General features: G+C 46.5%; 1 protein-coding gene across 5 annotated transcripts in view; it reads left to right on the top strand.

Moving 5' to 3' along the window:
* Positions 1-21,457, top strand: part of PTPRG (protein tyrosine phosphatase receptor type G) — a 659,416-nt gene that overhangs the window by 482,898 nt on the left and 155,061 nt on the right. For all 5 annotated transcript variants that reach the window (XM_075938464.2, XM_075938462.2, XM_075938461.2 and 2 more), the window contains exons 7-8: positions 594-751; positions 7,056-7,248. In XM_075938464.2, the coding sequence (XP_075794579.2) occupies positions 594-751; positions 7,056-7,248 (351 nt within the window). The remainder of the gene's footprint in view (positions 1-593; positions 752-7,055; positions 7,249-21,457) is intronic.

The raw sequence follows: 21,457 nt of genomic DNA, 5'->3' as shown, positions 1-21,457 counted from the left end.
ATTCCCAGAGCCCCAACAGCTCCCCAGGGAAAGTGGATGGGCAACCTGGCTCTGGTTCCCATTCTTAGCTGCACCAGGAGGGAGATGATGTGTAATGTAACTAGCCTTATTTCAGGGTTGGAACAACTGTTTGATGTGGGACCAGTATGTTACGTGATGCTCTCCAACTGGCCAAGAGAGAGCACGATGTCACATGAATTGGCTCCACCCACCCACCACCGATAGTGTTTTTTGGGTCTATACTCCATGGTCTAAAAAGTTGAACGGCAATTTAACGAGTTTCTTCTCTCCTGCCATGCTGAAAACCATATTCTATTCTTTCTTACGTTTTTAAAAAAGGGAAACCTGTTGGAAAAACAAGTGTGCTTCACACCTTTGCTAGGCCTGCTACATTGAACACTGATGTTTGGCCCAAGATGGATGAAAGTTTTGGGTGTCTTTTTCAAAACCAAATAATAACTCTTAAGGAAGCTTTCTGACATGGGTTTTGTATCTGTGACCAAATTAATCATAACTGTTGCATATTTTAAATCCGATGCCTGTTTTAAAGCCATGTAAAACAGGAATCATTTTAGTTGTCTTTTTTCTTACAGAGAAAGAGACCTTTCTGGATCCCTTTGTGCTGAGAGACCTTCTGCCCACATCATTGGGGAGTTATTATCGGTATACAGGTTCTCTGACAACTCCACCATGTAGCGAGATTGTGGAATGGATAGTTTTTCGCAGGCCTGTTTCCATTTCTTATCACCAGGTAAGCTTATGCCATCCGTAAGAGCTCTATCTGGATTTGCCCACTAAGGGTACGTCTACACTGTACAGCTATTTCAGGATACCGGCAGTATCCCAAAATAGCTATCCTGCATCTACACATGCTGCCCGTTATTTCAAAATATTTTTTTAAATAACAGGTGCACTATTTCGCTATCCTGGTAAACTTTGTTGCACAAGGGTTAAGGGATGGCTCGAAGTAGCACGTTATTTCAAAATTTGGCGCTGTGTAGATATGCAAAATTTCAAAATAAGCTATTTCGTATCTTATTTCAAGTTTAGGATGCTGTGTGGCACCCTAATACTCAAAAACTGTGGTTTTAATTTTGAGGACACCAAAAAAAATCTGTTGGGGGAAAAAAGGAAATACTAGAGGTTGTGTTTTTATATATATATATATAGTTTCTGAACATGAGCCATCAAACTTAAGGAGATAATACAACATGAAACCTGACTTCCTTTTAATGATGTAGCTAATTTTTTTAAAGATAAAGTTAAGCTATCCTCTAAATATTTACATAGAAACCTTTTTTCTTCCTTTAAATTGAAAGTTTATTTTGGAAGTAAACTAAGTAACTTTATATGGACATGTATTTAGTACTTTGAAGTAATTACACCACGCAAGAAATGTTCCCATTAATTTGCCATCTTTAATTGTTGTTACAGTTTAGTGAAGCTGCCGTTATGAGCTTATACAAATCTTGAAAACTATCACATCACATCTCTTCTTGTAGATTGAGGCAATGACTGGAACTTGTATTGAGCGGAATCCTGCAATAACAAATGAACATATACAGTCAAGTGTTTAACTATTAAAAACGTGTTGGCATTTTAAAACAATTCTTTTTAGAAAGGCTTCCTGTTAAAGTCAGATTCTCCTTTCATTGTCTTGTTTTGCTTCAGTTGTTGAAAGCTGTTGTAAAATAAGCTATTCTGGTAAAAACAAAGAATCTAACTAGAAGTAAATGTAAATAAGTCAGTATACACACTCCATAGACAAATGTTAAAATTATTTAATATACAGTTTAAGGGACAGGTGTCTATATATCTGGGTACAGTGCTTAAATTATCCCGAAGTACAAAGTTGGGTTTAAAAGTCATAAAATAAACATATAGGTTGAACCTTTCTAGTCCGGCAATATCCATAGTCCAGCATGATTTTAGTTAGCCAGATGTCAACGCATCATGGGTGTGGCCAAGTTTTTTGCAGTCCCGTAAAGTTTGTTTAGAACCACCAGTCCTGGCTGTCAGTGTTCTGAGCTGTTATTTAGCTCTTTTTTACTCCTACATGACTTCTAAGAGCCCAGTAAGCAGAGGAGCTGCTGGTAACTCTGCTAGGTAATATTAATCTCCCGTGCTTTGGCAAATTCTCTGGTTCAGAACCGGTCAGGTCCTGAGGGTGCCGGACTAGAGAGCTTCAATTTGTGCTACATAATCTGCAATATCCCAGACGAAGGTGAGTAAAGCAAATACAGCAAGGAGTGCAGACGATACCTATATGTCCCGCCCTCACACGGGGCTTGCACTGCCTATAATGCCATAGATAAAATAGTCCTTGTGTGTGTAGACAAGCTTCCCATGTGAGTTTAACAGGAAACGTGGAATAATAGTGTTATTTCCCCCTGCAGCATGCACTGGATATACATTGGATGTAGGTTCCAACCTGGCCAGTGCTGTAATTATTATTTGTTCCTTTTATAGAAGCAGCCCTGTCTAATTCATTTCCGTAGTTTAACTTTATCGCAAACCATAGGAAACCATCTGTAATCCCTCATGGGAAAAGTGATATGATTTAAGCTCTGCCGAAGTTCCAGTAAAATCCTTCCCAAGTATCTTGCTGTAAAATTGACAGTTTTGAAGTGAGCCCATTTGTGTCGGCTTCTCTCTTTCAGTCTTCGTGCTCCATCACTGTCAGCTCGCTTTATAATTAGACAACAAAGCAGGACAAGGCCTGTCACCCCGCAAATGCGTTGGAAAGCTAAGTGCCATCCGTGGTCCCAAGTACAACATTATCTCTCGTAATGCATAGCTCAGAGTATCCTATTGCCATTGTAATGGAGTTAGTATTTTTAATTGCCATTTATATATCCATCACTTACAAAGCTGGACACATCGGGTTTTTAATCGTCTATAATTATGTGACTTCAAGTTTAGATCACTTTCCTCCTTGCTCAAAAATGGTGCCTTAAGAGCTTTTTTATTTCATTTGAACTAGAGCGCTCGCTCTCCGTGAAGGGCACAAATTTCACTTCCTCTCTTCTTCCAGCAGCGATGGATCAATTAATAGCTCATTTGTGTTAGATAATATTTTCGTAATAAATCATTTCAACTTGGGGTTTCTATCAGCATGTAAGAAGGAAAGTGAAAATTGACAGGGCAGCAGTTCAAATGCAGTTTCTCCTCGCCAAGGTTGCCTGGAAGAAGAAAATAGTGGAAAAGGTCTTTTAAAAGGTTTAAAAAGCCAGGTTAATGTCATGGAAGTAGAAGCGTAAAGGCTTAACTGAGTATGAGCTGTTGGTATGCAGGCTCTCGATTCTCTGGGGACCTTATACAATGCAAGTAACCCAACGGACTTCAGTGAGGGCATGTCTAAACTACATCCGCCTTTCGAAAGATGGATGTAAATTAGATCAAAATTGCAAATGAAACTGGGATTTGAATTTCCCCATTTGCATAATGGTGGCTGCGCAGTCTTTAAAAAAGGGTATTTTGAAAGCCATCTATAAGTGTTTCTTTCAGGAAAAAAGAACCCCTTTTTCAAAAGATCATGTAAACCTCATTTTTGAGTAGTAGAGGATCTTTCAAAAAAGGAGGGTTTTTTCGAAAGAACCGTGTCTAGACGGCAGTTTCACTTTCGAAATACCCGTTTTTGAAAGAACGTGCCATTCTGCAAATTAAGCATGGGATTAAGCAAATTAAGCACGAGAAATTCAAATTCTGGCTCCATTTGCAATTTTGATCTGTCTAATTTACATCCCTCTTTCAAAAGAGGGTTGTAATCTAGACACAGCCTGAGACTGTTCCCAGTGCTTACAGTTAAGAAGGTGCATAAATCTTTGAAGAGTCGGGGCCCAAAAGGGAATAGAAGGACCCATGTGGTTTCTCTCCTGTCTTCCTCCCTCCTAAGCAAAGTGTAGGGTAATAGTCTCTTCGCCCTTTGATCTGCCTAGCTTTCCCCAGTCAGGGCCGGATTAAGACATGTTGAGAGTCCCTAAACTATGTCAAGTTTGAGGCCCCATAGCATTACCAAGAAAAAGGTGTCTTATTCGAACAGAAAGGACAATGAAAATAGAAATAATCAAGTTGCATATTTGCATATAGGCCGAGGCTGCAACTAAAAACGAGCAATTTCTTTGTGTTTAGAGGCCCCTCATCATCTGAGGCCCAAAGATGTAGCTTGTGCATGACTGGCACTACCCAGAGTGCTAGTTAGGAAGTCCATGGTGCAGGATTGGAGAGGTCCCAGTGGGGAACCGCTCCAGCCTGTCCCCCGGCTGCGTGGGGGTGCCACTGCCGGCCCCACCAATCACACAGGGCCTGCCTCTGCCAGCTCCCGACCGCGGGCGGCTTGCTGCTCCTGGCTACCGTTTAACTGGTACCCGTTCATGCCCCTATGCTGCAGTCTGGCTAATTGTAGTTGTGCGTCTGAGCTATAACAAGCCTAGGCACCTCCCTCACCCCAGCCTTCATTCCGGCATCTTTCAGTTGCCTGCATCAATGAGGGCACATGAATTTCTTGATCGCCGTTGTGGCTTGCTCGGAAATGCCCATCTCTGAAAGGGCATGGATAGCCACAGCCTTGCAAAAAAGAGCTGAAATGGCTCCCTGTGGAAGCTCTCTGCATAAAGTAAATAACACAGGGTCAGTGAGAGCTGGTCAGTGTGCGCTACGCCCCCCTCTCCGCCTCAGTTTCCCCAGTCCTCTCAAGGTTGTACAGGTGCAAGGTGCCAGCTGCGTATTGATCCGAGGGCAGATGATGTCTCTTGCGACTTGGTTCTAAGTCCCCAGCCTGGCTACAGCCTTGCCAGACGCAGGGTAACAGATGCACGAGACCTCCCTGCCATCCTCCCTTTTCCAGCGGTCTGTGGGATGCTCCCGGTGGCAAGAATCCTACGTTTTTGTCTTCACGTGGCGGGCCGACGACACGTCCGTAGCCCAGCCGTGCTCCCTGTTGAAGTGAAGTGGGCCCGTTTAACATGGGCCTGCCCAAGTGGTCAGAAGAAACCATACCGGTGTCAGTGGAAGAGCTAGAAACGACAGAGCGCGGCAGACTGGGCAGCCCAGCCAGTGGCACTGATGGGGGCTTTCCAGAGCACTGATCTGTGAGGGCAATTAAGTAATGTCCGTGGGCGCCCAGAGGCCAGTCCCAACCCTGGACAGTCTGTTAAGCTTCTCTTGGATTTTTTTTTTTTGAGAGAGAAGCAATCAGCGATGATACGGCTGACAACGTAATAGGGTTGAGTGTGTGTCCCTGGGTCCTTAGTTCACGTCTCAGACTTGTCACTTCCTTCTCTGTCGCTCTTAGTGTAAATGCACTTACGGAGAAGGAGGCAGGACGAGCTTTCAAACTATGGCATGGCATGAAGCAGCAAGAGAAACTCGAGTCCCTGGGACAGACCCTGCTCCCACCGAAATCCAGAGCACCGACTTCAGGGAGGGCAGGATTAGATTCCTTGTGCCGTGTGCTTCAGGTTGCTGATTCCATCCCACGAAACCGAACACCCTGACATGTCCACCCCTTATCCAAGCCCCGCCCCCACTCGCTCCTTTCCTCCTCCTGCTGTCACTCACTGTCCCCCACCCTTGCTCCTTTTCACTAGGCCGGGCCGGGTGTTGGAGGTATGGGAGGGAGAGAGGGCTCTGGCTGGGAGTACGGGATCCAGGGTGTGGCCAAGGACGAAGGGTTTGGGGTGCAGACAGGGAGTTTGGAGCGTGGGAGGGGGCTCAGGGTTTTGGGGTGCGGTCTGCAGGAGGAGGCTCCAGACTGGGGCAGGGGTTGGGGTGCAGGCTCTGGGAGTGAGCTCTGACCTGGTGCTGCGTGTTGGGGGTTCAGGGCGAGGGCTCCAGCCAGGTGGCACTTCTCTCCAGCAGCTCCCGGTGGGTGGTGCAGCTCTCTGCCTGCCTTGTCGCCACACAACTCCCGGAAGAGGCCGGCGTGTCCGGCTCCTAGGCCCTGGGGCAAGCAGGCAGCTCTGTGCCCACAGGTATCATGCCCACAGCTTCCATTGGCCTCAGCTTCTGGTCAGTCGGTGCTGCCGAGCCAGTGCTTGGAGCCTCCCTGCACCAAGAGGCCACCGGGACACGCCGGCCGCTCCCGGGAGCTTCCTTCGCTCCGCTGCGTTGCTGACTACACTCTTAGCGGCCCAGTCAGCGGTGCTGGCCGGAGCCATGAGGGGTCCTGTTCAACGGGGCGTTCTGGTCGAAAACCGGGTGCCTGGCATCCCTAGCTGTCCTGCTCAGTCGTTCTTCCTAGTTCTGAAAGATAACAAGCTGTGAACAAATGCTGCATTGACCTCAGCAGCCAACTGAACAAACAAGTTAACTGAGTCTTTTCAGTGAAGCCTGCCGGTATTTTTCCTTACTGGAATGCTCTTTTAAACTACAATTATATCTTAGGAATGAATGTGTTACAGTTAAAAATAGCCCGGCTCTGCAAGCCGCATAGGAAGCAGCAACCTGTTCTCTTGCAGCAAATACAAAAGAATTAAATGCACCTAAGCACATGACACAAAATAAACGCCAGGAGCATGGTTTGGGTTGTCTCTTGTAGACAACGGCAGAGAGAGAAAGGGGACACTCAGCGTGGCCCAGGGGACGCACCGTTGGATGAGGGATCAGAACTTGGTTTTTGTCCTGGATACCCCATTGATTTTGGTCAAGTCACTTTGTGTCTCTGTTTCTCCGAGTGATGCTATTGACCTTCCTTTGTACCAGGCTTGGAAATCTATCAATGAAATCTCCTACCTAAAAGTCATCCCTCAGTATTAGTGCAGGGACTATGTGCAGAAGAAAGATTTTGCGAGCAATGAATGAGTATGCCAGTATAATAATAAGAAACAACATAATATAAGCAAGGAGGGATAGGCAGGAAGGGTTGTCTGGGCACATACTAACTGCTTGAAGACAAGAGAGTCTAAGAACAATTGTTTGCTTTCCTGGGTCAGTCTCAGTATCAGCATTTCCTGCTATTTCACATGCTTATCGGCCAACCAGATTTCACCCCATTGTTTTTCTAATTAATGTTCTTTTTTTTTTTTTGTCTTCCCTGCCCTGATGGCCGCGTTCAGCTGGAGGCGTTTTATTCCATCTTTACCACAGAACAGCAAGATCACGTCAAGTCTGTGGAGTATCTGAGGAATAACTTTCGACCGCAGCAGCGTCTGAATGACAGGGTGGTGTCCAAGTCTGCTGTGAAAGACGCTTGGAGCCATGATGTGATGGACATCCTAGAAAATCCATTTGGCACAGAGGCTTCCAAAGGTAGATTGGAATTCACTGCCTTTGCCAAATGACAGATGTATCTTTTTTTTTCTTTTTTTAACATGGGGCTTTTAATTAAGTGTTACTGGACTAGAGGTTCCCCAAAGAAATATAGCAAGACTTAGTGATACACTTTAGTTCTGCTTTATTATGTTTTAGTTGAGTTATAAATCACTGAGTTCCCCCACAATATTCAGTCAGCCTGTGGAACTCATTGCCACAAGAAATCCAAGAGCTTGGCAGGACTCAAAGAACTGGATAAATCTGGAACTTCTATAAAGGATTTTTTAATATAGCCAAGAATTTTAGAATGAGGTGATAAGACCTTTGGGTGCAGGACATAGACCAACCCTCTTGTGGAGAGGTTGTTCTCTAACTCGTTTCTTCAGTGTGTGTTTCCACCTCCCTGTAGTGCAGCCAGTGTTTGCTGCTGCCGGAGACAGATGGCCCTCCGTTTGGAAAAGAGCATTCACAGCCACACGCTCTTCCAGGCTGTCAGTCTGCTTCGGATACACTCACCAGTTTCACTCCTTGTGCCTCGATGTTCCGCTTTTTTCTAGGCAGTGGTCACCAACCAGTCGATCGGGATCTGTTGGTAGGTCCTGGAGCCTCTGACAGACGATCCTGACTAGTTTGGCCGGGAGATTATGTTGTGCCGGCACTTCGGCTACCATGGTTTCCTGCCCTCTGCCTTGGAGCTGCCTCGTCCTCCCCCCCGGATCTTCCTGCTTTGCTGTACATGATAGGGGAGGGGAAAAAGGGGGATGGTGTTGTCAGGGTTTCCCCCTCTTCCTACCTCAGCACCACATCTCCACTGAGTGAGCAGGGCAGGGCCTCTGAGAAGGAGTGGGGTAGGGGCCGGGCAGGGCCATGGGGAAGGAGGTGAGGGAGGGGCAGGGCCTCAGAGAAGGCGTGGGGAAGATGGTGGGGCAAGGGTATTCGGGTTTAAGGTGGATCCTGGATTGATTTCAATTTAAAAGGGGATCTTGTGCTTAGAAAGGTTGGAGGCGGCTACTCTGTGGGCCGGTTTTATTAGGCTGAGCTGCCGGTTTTATTAGGCTGAGCTGCAGAGGGGACGCTCTGTCTTTGCTAGTCATTCCTCTTGAGAAATCCTCACTACTGAAAGCATCCTGGTCAGGCACCCACGTGCCTCAGTGGTGGGGGAAATCGATGGGGCAGGCCATAGAAGGGGACAGTCCCAGCAGCTAGGGAGACAGGCGTTCATGAAGGGCATAATAGCTCCTCCCCTCGGGGATCTCTGGCACCCGTTGGCCCGCTTGGGGGGAAGGGGTGCTGATTGGTTTGCCTTCCCCGTCTCTCGGGATTTAACCCAGTGGAGCCTCTTTTGACTGTGGTCCAGCAGCCCTACCCTACCCGCCCAAACTAGGACTGGAAACCCAACCAACATGGCACATCAAGACTACGTTTTATTTTTGAAAGAAGATATGCAAATTTGGCAGTAATTTATATATCTTCTTCTGATCACTTTTTCAAAAGAGGTTTTTTTTTTTTTTTTTTTTTGTTAAGCAAGCAGTCTAGATGCGGTTCTTTCGGGGGAAAAAAAACCCAAACTCGTTTTTTTGGAAGAACCTTCTTCCTCAAAAATTGAGGTTTATAGATTCTTTCAAAAAAAGGGTTGTTTTTCCCCAAAAGAACCACATCTAGACTGCTTGCTTTTTCGAAAAAAACTCTTTCGCAAAAGCAATCGGAAGAAAATATGCAAATTCCCGCCAAATTTGCATATCTTGTTTCAAAAGTAAAAACTTGTCTAGACGTGCCCTGGACAGAATCCAGCTCAGAGGTTTTCAATCTTGTTTGCTTGCGACTCAGCTGAAGCAAACAAGCAGATGCTTGCGACCCAACATCATTGTATCTTTTGACTAGAATGTGGGCTCTGCAGGAAGAGCAGGAATAAGGGGTCTGGGGTTCAGGAGCAGTCTCCAGGGCAGGGGCATTACACGGAGCCTGCGGCTCCCCTACCTAGGAGCCAGACCTGCTGCTGGCCAGTTCCGGGGCACAGCATGGTCCGCAGTGCCAGGGCAGTCAGGAAACCTGCCATAGCACCCCCCCAGTTACTGGGTCATCCTACAGCCAGGTGACCCAGGGCCTGAGATTGTGCGACCCTGTACTGGCTCGCCACCCAACGGCTGAAAACTGCTGGTCTAGCCAGTTGCTCATGTGGGGTCAGGAAGGAGTGTTTTCTCCCATGAGCCAATTGACAGAAGATGGGAGAGTTTTCTGCTTCCTAGCAACACCTTCAGGCTCAGAGGGGTCAGTAGGAAGGCGCTTGGTAACCAACTGAGGTTGTGGGGCGGAGCTGTTTATTCATCACAAGTTGTGGCCAGTTGCCAGGGTGGCTAAGAGAATGTACAGGTGGCCCCCGCTTTACGAAAGCCCAATTTACGACCTCCCACACTTACGACCTTTTTCGTAAGTGTGGAAGGGGCAGAAATCCCCCAACTTATGTCCTCGGCCCCACATTTACAATGTCGCACGATGCCTGTCGTAAATGTGGGCACAAGTTACGATGCCCCTGACTTGTGATGGTGTCCCGATAACCAATCTCGTTGAAAGTCGGTGGCAGCCTGTAATGGACGGTTCCCAGAGATACGACGCTCTGCGATTATGGTGCCAGGCCTCGGGTTCATGGAGCAGGGTCTGACGTTGGGACGTGTGGCAGGGTGCCATCCCCACCTTTCTGCACCCTCTATCCCCTTGCAGTGGGAAGGGGACCAGGACTTAGAGCGTTGAGTCTTGGGGGGGGCAGGAGGAGGAGAGGCTACCGCAAGGTACGGGTGATACGTTAGAGCTCTGCACTCGTGGTGCTAGTGACAGATTGAGCATTAAGAAGCTCTGTGTCCACCCCCCCACTCCCGGCCTGGAAGTAATTCAGTATCCTCATTTAAATCCATCCGTGTGTCTGTCCTCACTATGCTGTGGTGTCCACGTCCGTGGCTTGGATTCAAGGACGCACGTCCCTCCCTGGCACTTCGGCCTGGCCGGGCACCACCAGCCGATCTCTCTTAGAGCTCTGTCGCCACCCTCGCCGTCCCAAAGGAACGGGGACCAAGCGGGGCGCTCGGGGCTCTGTTGCTCACAGAGCGAGGCGCATAAAAGGCTGCTTTGGGGCCAAGTGTTTCTGCCAGGAGTGAGATCAACCTCTTGTCAGTCAGAATCATCCAAGCTGGGCCCCGGCCTCAAAGTTCCAAGCCGTGTTTTATCAGCATCCTGTGCCAATATTTGTTCCTTCTGGTGGATACGATGCGCCTATTATTTACCCAGGGCAGTCGTGAAAGCTAATAGTTCACATTGTGTTAAAGTGACAACACTGACTAGCTTTTATTGTGCGTATAGCTCAGGTACCTCTGGACCATGTGGTGTAATCGTGCAGAAGGTTTTACTGCCCTGGCTGAACGCCTGAATACTCTTTGTCTCACTGGCCTCTTTTAAAGATTATAAAGGGCCATGTAGGTGCTTCCCTGCCCCCATGTAAATAGCATGAAACCTACAGCTATGGCAGCATGTTGCAAATACTAAGGTGCACACAAGTAGTTAGTCTTGGAATTGAAAGAATGGCTATTGAGCAGAGCCCGGTAGAGTCGATGGGAAGACCCACATTGACTTCACTGTGCTAAATCCAGCTCCAGGGCCCAGCTTCAGCGAGCCACGGCGCCCAACTTGAACATGGGAGTTGTTCCCGCGAACCGAATGGAACCACTTGCGTGCTCACAGACCACGAGGCGTCCTGTGGCACCTTAAAGACTCACGGATGCATGGGGGGGGATCAGCGTTCGTGGGTCAAAACCGCCTCGTCAGGTGCAACCGTGGGCTCAGGTTAGGTTGAAGTGCCTTGTGGAATGGGGGCCTGAAACTGTATACAGTGGAGTATCTGCGAACAATGGCGCTTTTGTGAGAGCTGAGATCGGTTCAAACGTGCTGACCGGCCGCAAGGGTTGTGACCATCTGGGGGCTGAGCATTGTTTGTGGAAGGCCCTTGATTTGGAGCTTGTATTCCCTCCTCATCGGATGACCCCCATTTTGCTGGCCTTTTATGTTGGGCGCTATCATTGAGTCTGCTAGCGGCAGCTCCTGCTGGCTGCCCTGGGAATTAGTTCTGCTAGGCTTGCGCTAGACTCTCTTGAGGTCTTCTCCCAGGCTACCTCTCGCTCCTGGGACTGCAGTCTGTTCTTTGTGGCTTGGCCCTCCGGCCAGGCCCTACCATGCTCTCCTTCCGCAGAATTCAAAGTCTTTCCAGAGCTGCTGTCTGTCTGGCGTTTCCAACACCCTGGCCACTTCTAAGGACTGGTCGGGGATCTCAGCCCAGCCTTCTGGGTTCCAGGCCAGCAGGGTTGCCAGGTGGTTTCTGAAAAAATACCAAATCAAAAAAAAAAGGGGGGGGGGGACCCTGAGAGTTGTTAAGCAAAAAAAAAAAATTGTTTTTTAATTTAAAAAAACCAGCGTGGCCCCTTTAAAAAATGCTATTGAGGCTTTTTGGCCCTAACAGGCTGCCTGTGGCCGCCCACCATCTTGCCTCCCTGTGCTGGGCTGGACAGCTCCCCTGCGGAACCCGATAAGCACCTGGGATTTTCGCCTCCTGGCTGAGAAAAAATCAGAAAATACCGGACATTTTAGGTGTCTGGTGTTTTCTGAATTTTTTTACCGGCCAGGAGGCGAAAATACCAGACTGTCTGGGTCAATACCGGACACCTGGCAACCCTGTAGGCCAGGCACCCGATAACAAGCAACCAAGGTTTCTGTACCATGCTACCTCTTGTTGTAGTGCCTCTGGTTTCTTCCTAACTATCTGGCTTCTTTCTTCTCTGAGTTTGCCAGCTTGCCAACTCCCACCTCACAGGGAGTAACTGTAGCTACTTCCCTGCCGCCCTTGTCTGCAGCCAGCTTCCTGCCTTGATACAGGCCACACTGTTTCTGCACAGATGAGCCTATTCCTTTAATTAGGGCTTCCCTTCAGCATTCAATCTATCAGGTTAATTGGTTCATCTAGACTCCACTAACCCTTCCTCGTGTGGTGGATGCTCCATCGCAAGTGGGAAAAGAACCATTGATTGTTTTTGCTTGGTCTTTTCCTTTGGAGGCTGCCTGGTGGTGCGAATCTATTTGTATAGACTCTGTTGACGTGTTGTAAATTGTCCAGCTGCACACATACCAGGGGACAATGGCAGCAGGGTGCATTTTTATGAACGTAAAAATAAATAGGTTGCGCCGGTGTTTCCAATTGTCGCACATCCCTCCAAAGTCTGTAGGGTCGAGTTGTATTGCCTCCAGAGATACAGCAATGCAAATATTCCTGACCCCTTTCCCTGACAGAGGTGAATGGCGGAATGAAATACCTGGTCCCGGGCACATTGTGAACTACTGACATATAAATAAAGAGACTTGAAGTCACAATGACTTGAGTGAAAGCTAAACCTATTGTTTATTCAGCTAGTAAATACAGTGCATCATTTTATAGTGTCATTCATGCACAAGTACTGCAGCCCAGAACGTTTCATAGCCAGAGAGAGTCTAGCATACAAATACAAGACTGTAAGGTTAACATAAAGTATTAAGCCTTGCCATATTTAAAACCCTTCTGTGTTCAGTGACTGCCATTAAAATACTAGCATTTGTCAACAGCTAACATAGTATAATATTCAAATTACTATAGTTTCTCTTTATACATGGAATAAGAGATATTTGCAGTATCAGTGTGATAGTGGTAGGGGGAAACAGATATTTAATGGCTTATTTGGTGATATATTTTGAATGGTTGGCAGTAGCTATCTTAAACTTCTGTTTATGTGAGGTTTTTATGTCAAATTCGATGAAATCGAGGAAACAATTGGTAGCACTTTCTTAATAAGCCACTTTTGTTTTCTAGAAAAATGAGCACAGAAATAGAATTTCCAGGGTGTTTAGAATCATTTTGAGACTCAAATGGAGCCATGTGTCTGTGCATGGATAAAGTATCTTCTCCTGACCTGTTCTGGATATGCCACCCATCAATACTGGAACTCCTGCTCTTTGATACCAAAGATCATTCAAATCAGAACAATCAACCATGAAGATACGTAACAGAAAAGTCAGTGTGTTCATCCAGTTTCCCTGAATGTATGTTTCCCCATACAGGGCAACAAATGGTACTGTTCAGCAAGTGGATTTCCTTTTGATGTCCCTCATCCTATTCCATTCTGTTGGTGGAACCTACTGACATTTAATTTCCTTAGGAAAATTGATCTATCTTAAAAGTTAGGCACATGATTAAGTACCTTGCTGGATCAGCACCTCTGGTTGAGAACACCACTGAAACTGATCCTGTAGTGCTCACTTAAGCTTGCTACATCGCAAAAACCTTCTGTAGCAATCTAGTCACTGAAATGTACTATTCTGATGTTCAGAATGACCTCAGCTGGAACACGATATGCTGGTGAAGGGACATCAGCCAGCAAATAAAACATTAAAATAACCTGTTGACGATCCCTTTACATCTTCAAACCCTCAGGTGATTTAGTCGATTGAACTGAATAAGGCTGCTCACCTCTTGAAAGCTGTGGATGTAAGGGTTTGCAGGGCTGGGGACTGCATGTCTAGACTTAAAAATGAGAGCTGGTCAGAGATACAATTTTTAATCTAAATAAATGAAATAGGCATTGTATTTGAACGTATTCTTTAACCAGTTATCAAGCTTATCAAATAATATAAAAATATTAATCAGCTAACGTGTACCAGAATATTTAATTCATGCCCCTTGACCATCTCCATTTGCATTAATACTTGCGTTTAAAACCAAAAAATGTCCTCATCATAATTGGTTTCTGTATTTTCTGACTTGTCCACCTGCATTTAGATTTATGTGTTAGTCTAAGAGCATCACACATTATGCTCTTGGCTCTTCCTTATGCAGTTTTTAATGAGCTACAGTAGGGTGATTTGCGCTGATTATTAGCATAATCAGTGAGCATGACACTTAAGAGGGACGTCATAAACAGGGTCCTCTCACTAAAGAGCTTGCAACCAACTCTGCAAATCCCTTCCTTTCATAAGCCCCGAGGAAATGAGAGATACCAACAAATTGTGGGTGCCGCTTTTGCAAAGAAAACAGACTACTCGGAAGTTGTGACGTGGCGTGTGAGTTAAGGAGACGTTGCTGCCTGTCCAGTAGTTTGTTTAAAAATGCAACTGGTTTGCAATGAAGTCTTTGGCTGTATTTCTGCTACTGCTTTGGGCTCTTAAACAATTGTTTGTGCACACGCATAGCTAGCTAGAGTTGTTGTCAGCCTTCTAGTTCATCTAACAAGACTGCAAGGTGAAAGTGAAGGCTTTCTTAATCAAGCATGTATATTGGTCACCTCGCAGTCTCAGTAGATGAGCTGTAAGATCCACAACAATTAAACGAAGTTCCCATGGGGAGGTGCTCTTGACGTCAGAGTTCTCTTTCGCAGGTGGCTGACTGCCTCCCCAAAGGTGTGCGATTGCTCTTCACTGGAGTCCCAGATGATGCAGTCTGCCACCAATGGGAATTGGGCGTAGAGCACCACCTGTAATTATGATTTGAGACGTAGTTAACTAATGAGCAGTCACCATTTCACTACAATAGCTCCAAGGCCGTATCTGGCTGCTTGCTCTAGTGTTCCACATGGAAATGTTTTTCATGTTTAGTGTGCCAGTTGCCCCAGGGATGAAGCTAGGCTCCTGCTTTAGGAGTGTGGGGTTGAAGTCCCCAACTACACTGGGAGTAGCCAGAAAGCCAAGATGCACCCAGCTTGGAAGTCATTGTCACCGCCAAGCCATTACAACTATCTAGAAGACGGGGTTTTGGTTTTGTATATGTCACACGTGGGACAATGCTCCAAATACTGATTTGGAGTCCAAGTTACTGCACTGCTCCAGCAAAGCAGAGGTGTTCAAAGTCGCTCTGTCATAGCGCCTGACATCGGTAACGAACGCAATATCTCCTACTTGAAGGTCTTCCTCTTGTTCTGAATGGCATCACGTACCGTAGAAAGGCTGCATCAGAGCATGGCTACCCTTCAGACCATCCAAAAGAAGGTTAATTTCTCTGGAAAGCGGTGCCAGGTGAAGGAATGTGGGAAGATGTAGTCAGCTGGGGACAGACCATTTCAGGCATTAACAATAATATCCAGAACAGAGTGGAGTGTAGCCATGTGGTTCATTTATCTTGTCCATTTTATCTGCCGTATGCTTTATTTTTCTTTTTGCATAAAGATCCTCCGAAATAAAACTGAGCATATGATTGGTAGATTTTATGATATCTTGTGGGAAGATAACGAGGCTTAAAATAAGGAATAAGGGATCTTTTGGAAAAGGCTTTATTTTCTGAAAGATCCGTGTCTAGACTGGCGCTTTTTTCCGGCAAAGCTCCGCGCCGAAAAAAAGTGGCAGCCATTTCTATGTTAATGAAGCGGGGGAGATTTAAATCCCCGCTTCATTAGCAATTGCGATACGTCTAATTTGCATCCCTTTTACGAAAAAGGGATGCAATCTAGACTTAGCCAAGGAGAGGGGCGAGAGGAGTGCTCTCTGATTGGCGAAACGTTCCGACATGATAAGCAAAGGTCTACAAGACTGCAATTGGGCCTGCAGTTGTGTGTAAAACTGAGGAAGAAACACATCCGCAGATCTTGAATACAGTAGAAATGAAAATGTTAAGATGTGGATGCTTGGAGTTAAAGTTGGACCATGTTTGTTACAAACAAATTAGGGAAAATGTGAAGAGGCACCAGCTATAGAAATACCAAGGAACCTAGCCCAGGTGGTTTCTGCATGTGAAAAGAAGATCAAAACGATATATAGGAAACAGGATGTTAAATTTAAAAATCCAAGGTGAGAGAGAGGCGGGAAGGCCCCACACTAGATGAATGGATGTGATACAAAAGGATTTCATTAGCTGCACAGTGTCCGAGGAATTGCTTCAAGACAGACTGGAATTGGAAACTTCCTCCATATGGCAGGGACTAAAGTTACAAGAAGAATTAGTTTTTTCTTGTTAAGTGCCCAGTGTTTTATGAATATTCCCGCCAGGCCAGCAAGCAGTCTCCTTGATTTCAATGTGCAACGCCAAAGATATAGCTCATGCAAGAAGCTTCCTTCTCGCAAAGAGCTATATTAAAAAGTTGGGGGCAAACAAAGAATCTTGTATAGCAACAAGTCCTGAATGCTCATTTCTGTCTCCCGGGAGACTTAATCTTTTATCCAAACCAGCATACGCGAGACATACAAATTTAAAATCGTGTATTACGAACATCTTAATTTGAAACCACTAACTAAATGATAAAACATTATTTATTTCCTCCCATCTCATCGTTCGTTAGGGAAAATGCAAATGATCCAGACTCCTGTTCAATTCACTTACCATATGGTCACAGTTGCAGCTCATCTTACTGTCTTTGGTAAAATCTGTTCCAAGCACCGATGGCCTTCTGGGGAAAAAAAGTTTCTCTTAAACACCCTGAGCGGCGCAGAGTCTTTTCTTAGTTTCTGTTCAGTCCCTTTTGCTTTTAAGATTCTTTTGCAAATTTCTCTGTGGCGTCACTTTTATTGTTGTACCTCTTCAGATCTGTATATTCCTTATGCTTTGTCTATGCTTGACTGTCACGGCAGCGCTTGAAACGGAATGTGCAGCCACAGCACACGTGCTGGGAGAGAGCTCTCCCTGTAAAAACCACCTCTGCAAGGGGCATAGCTAACCACATAGTGCCCAGTGCCATAGCCTGGTTCACGCTAGCACTTTACAGTAAGGGTGTTAAATATCGGTTAATTGACTAGTCGATGGAATTTCGACTCTTATACATTTCCAAGGAGGAATGCGGAACTCCACGTGCAGCTCGGGGCCAGCAGGAAGTCCCGCAGACTCCGGAGTGCACATGGGCGTGCCAGCTTTGATATGTACAAGAATCCCCAGCGGGGGTTCTTGTGCATTTCAAAGCAGAAGTGCCCTCATGGAGCCCTCATGGGACTTAAGACTCCCCCACTAACCCTGGGCTCCATGTGGCACTGCCGATTTGAAATGTCGCACGGAGCTGGGGTCAGCTGAGGACTCCCCAGCTGATTCTGGGCTCCACGCGGCATTTCCTTAGAACCCAGGGCCAGTTGGGGACTCCCCAGCTGACCCCGGACTCAACGCAAAGCTGCCACTTTGAAACACCGAGGTGGTGTTTCAAAGGGGTAGCGCCACACAGCTGATCCCGGGCTCAGCTGTGTGGTGCTGCCACTTTGAAGTACCCCCTTCCCTTCCTCCCCTCTCCCGCCCTTTGCTTCCTCTGTCTGATAGAGGCTGCAAGAGGGAGGGGGAATTGACTAGTATAGTCAACTGACTATAAGCGTTTGCTTATCGGATAGTCAGCCGGTCCTTTACATATTTCCTTTAAAGCTCTGTAAATTGCTGCGCTCAGTGGGGGAGGATGTGTGCGTCTGTGTTTTTTCACACCCCTGAGCCAGAAAGTCACAGCGCTGTGAAGTGCCCCTGTAGACTTTGCCTTAGTCACATCATCTCTTAACTGTCCTTTCCATTGCAAATAACCTAGTTAGATCAAGTTTTAATCATATAAACTTCCTGGTGTCCTTCCAGTGTGGTGTGTCCTGCCAGCTTAGTTTTGTGTTCCTTTGGTGTGATGTTTCTGTGGCTGGATCGTGAGCGAGTTATTTATGAAGCCTCATAATGTTGCCTGGTGCTCTTGAGATTTGAGCACGGGCAGGCATTACTTTTAAAGAGCAGCACGAATACCTTGTTAAAAAATTTAACTCTGCACATATTGCATCCTCCCGTGGAATGAATGTGCAGCTCCTAATAGTGGTAATGGGAGCACTGTGTATTCCACCAGGAGAAAATAGATCTTTTCCATTCCAGGCCTCCTGTTCCAAGAGAAGCTAGACCAGGCTCCTCTGTCCTTCATAGAAAACATGATAAAGCCACAGGTAGCAGGACTCACACTCAGGGGATCTGTTCCTGCCACTGCCTCGGTATCTTGAGGAAATCAGTGCATCTTTCTGTGCCTTGATTCCAACCTCAGTAAAATGAGGGTGATGTTTCCCTACCCCTCTGCAGTGTTAGGAGGAGACATTCATTTAAGACGTGCGATGCTTAGTAGTGATGGTGGCTTCCCAGACAGCATTAGAAAGCTCTTCCTAACGTGGATTTCTAACTTTCACATACTTGGTTTCCAAAATCGACTGTAATTCGATAGGTTGGAAAGATGCAAAGGTATCTGATTTCTGTCCTTCCTTCCCTCCACGTACCTCCAGCAGCCACCCTATCCTAACTAGAAGCTCTCGTTCTCAGCCAGACGTTCCTGGGTGTGTCACTCATTCAGTCCATTATATTTCATTTTACAACTTCACACACATTCCTCTTCACCTGTGTTAGAAAGAAGTGAGTTGACCTCCTTGCGGGATCCCTAGAAAGTAAGTGTCTAGGTCGCTCCTGTCCTTGTATGGCTAGGTGCCTCACTGGGCCAGGCATTGAGCCCTTGAAAATATTCACCATTAATCTCAAAATTTCTTACACTTCAGACCAAGAGGAGTCATGATCCAGTCCTTTATCTGGAAGATCAGATAAGCTAAGTGAGATGCGTATTTGCCATTCTGATGAGGGCATCCTACTTGCACATGCGTATTGCATGTAGATTCATCTTACCTCCCTAGGCTTATATCCCCATCTTCCAAAAAAAGTGCAATGCACAGATTGGCTTAATTGTTGCTCCAGAATTGTCACCCCTCCCCAGAAGAGAAACTAGAGAGAGGTCCTCCAAGCAGACTACAGTGGCTGCAAAAGGAACCAGCCAATCAGGGACCAGGAAGGCCTATTTCCTTTCTTTGTGTCTGCATGCATCACTACACTTGATCACACCTGCTATGCTAAATGCCAAATATACTGTGCAAATATATGATGTAAGTAGAGACAGAGATGCATTTAAAAGGAATGCGTCATACTCCATATGTGCTAAGTGTATATGTAGTGTGTCATACATGAATGTAGATTGTTGTTTAGATTTTCAGCTGGCATAACAGTGGTGAGTGGAGTTGCGCTGCTGGACACCTGCTGGATTTGCCCTATAGTGTACAAACCCGTGTGTGTGACTCGTGTGTGAGGGAGACAGAGAACACATTTAGGGGGCGTAACAGGAGGGCACACACATCCCACAAGCGCCCCTCTGGCTGAGTAGCGTGTGCTTGCATTCTCTGTTTGAGCCTTCTTCCATGACTCAACCCTCCTGCCAAGTCACACACACCCCAGGTGTGCAATCACACAAAACCCTTCTAGGGTACACCTTTAACAGGGGCCCATCTCAGGGCCCTAGAATCATAGCACTATAGAGCTGGAAGAGACCTCAGAAGGTCATCAAGTCCAGCCCCCTGCTCTAGGCAGGACCAATCCCAACTAAATCAACCCGGCCAGGGCTTTGTCAAGCCGAGACTTACACACCTCTAGGGATGGAGACTCCACTACTTCCCTAGGTAACCCATCCCAGTGCTTCACTACCCTCCTAGTGAAACAGTTTTTCCTAATCTCCAACCTGGACCTCTCCCTCCACAACTTGAGACCATTGCTCCTTGTTCTGCCATCTGTCACTACTGAGAACAGCCTCTCTCCATCCTCTTTGGAACCTCCCTTCAGGAAGTTGAAGGCTGCTATCAAATCCCCCCTCACTCTTCGCTTCTGCAGACTAAACAGACCCAACTCCCTCAGCCTCTCCTCATAAGTCATGCGCTCCAGCCCCATAATCATTTTGGTTGCCCTCCGCTGGGCCCTCTCCAATGCCCCATTGATCCTCCAATGCTCCAATGCATCCTTTTCGTAGTGGGGGGCCCAGAACTGAACACAATACTCCAGATGTGTCCTCACCAGAGCCGAATAAAGGGGAATAATGACATCTCTTGATCTGCTGGCAATGCTCCTCTTAATGCAACCTAATATGCCATTAGTCTTCTTGGCTACAAGGGTGCACTGTTGACTCATATCCAGCTTCTCATCCACTGTAACCCCCAAGTCTTTTTCTGCAGAACTACTACTTAACTGGTTGGTCCCCAGCTTGTAACTACGCTTGGGATTCTTCCGTCCCAGTTGCAGGACTCTGCACTTGTCCTTGTTGAACCTCATCAGATTTCTTGTGGCCCAATCCTCCAATTTGTCTAAGTCACTCTGGACACTATCTCTGCCCTCAAGCGTATCTACCTCTCCCCCTAGCTTAGCGTCATCCGCAAACTTGCTGAGGGTGCAATCCATCCCCTCATCCAGGTCATTAATAAAGATATTGAACAAAACCAGTCCTAGAACCGAATCTTGGGGCACTCCGCTAGAAACCGACCGCCATCCTGACATCAAGCCATTGATCACTAACCGCTGGGCCCGGCCTTCTAGCCATCTTTCTATCCATCTTACTGTCCATTTATCCAATCCACATTCCCTTAACTTGCTGGCAAGAATATTGTGGGAGACCATATCAAAAGCCTTGCTAAAGTCAAGGTATATCACATCCACTGACTTTCCCACGTCCACTGAGCCAGTTACCTCATCATAGAAGCTAATCAGATTAGTCGGGCACGACTTGCCCTTTGTGAATCCATGCTGACTATTGCCAATTACTTTCCTCTCATCCAAGTGCCTCAAAATGGATTCCTTAAGGATCCCTTCCATGATTTTTCCAGGAACCGAGGTAAGACTGACAGGCCTATAGTTCCCTGGATCGTCCTTCTTCCCTTTTTTGAAGATGGGCACTACATTTGCCTTTTTCCAATCATCCGGGATTTCTCCCAAACTCCATGACTTTTCAAAGATAATGGCCAAAGGCTCCTCAATGACATTTGCCAACTCCCTCAGTACCCTCGGATGCATTAAGTCCAGATCCATGAATTTGTGTACATTTAGCTTTTCTAAATAGTTCCTAACCTCTTCTTTACCCACCAATGGCTGTCCATCTTCATCCCATCTTGTGTCACTTAGCGCATTAGTCCGGGAGCCCACCTTGTCCGTGAATACAGAGGCAAAGAAAGCATTGAGTACTTCAGCTTTCCCCACTCATCTGTCACTAGGTTACCTCCTTCATCCATTAGGGACTGCACACCCTCTCTGATCACCTTCTGCTTGTTAACATGCCTGTAGAAACCTTTCTTGTTATCCTTCACATCCTTAGCCAGTCGCAATTCCATTTGCGCTTTTGCCTTCCTGATAACCCCCCGGCATTCTCGAGCT

This window comes from Pelodiscus sinensis, chromosome 11 (assembly GCF_052426305.1).
Source record: "Pelodiscus sinensis isolate ZL-2025 chromosome 11, ASM5242630v1, whole genome shotgun sequence".
Classification (NCBI taxonomy): domain Eukaryota; kingdom Metazoa; phylum Chordata; order Testudines; family Trionychidae; genus Pelodiscus; species Pelodiscus sinensis.
This window is presented reverse-complemented; position numbering and strand designations above follow the sequence as displayed.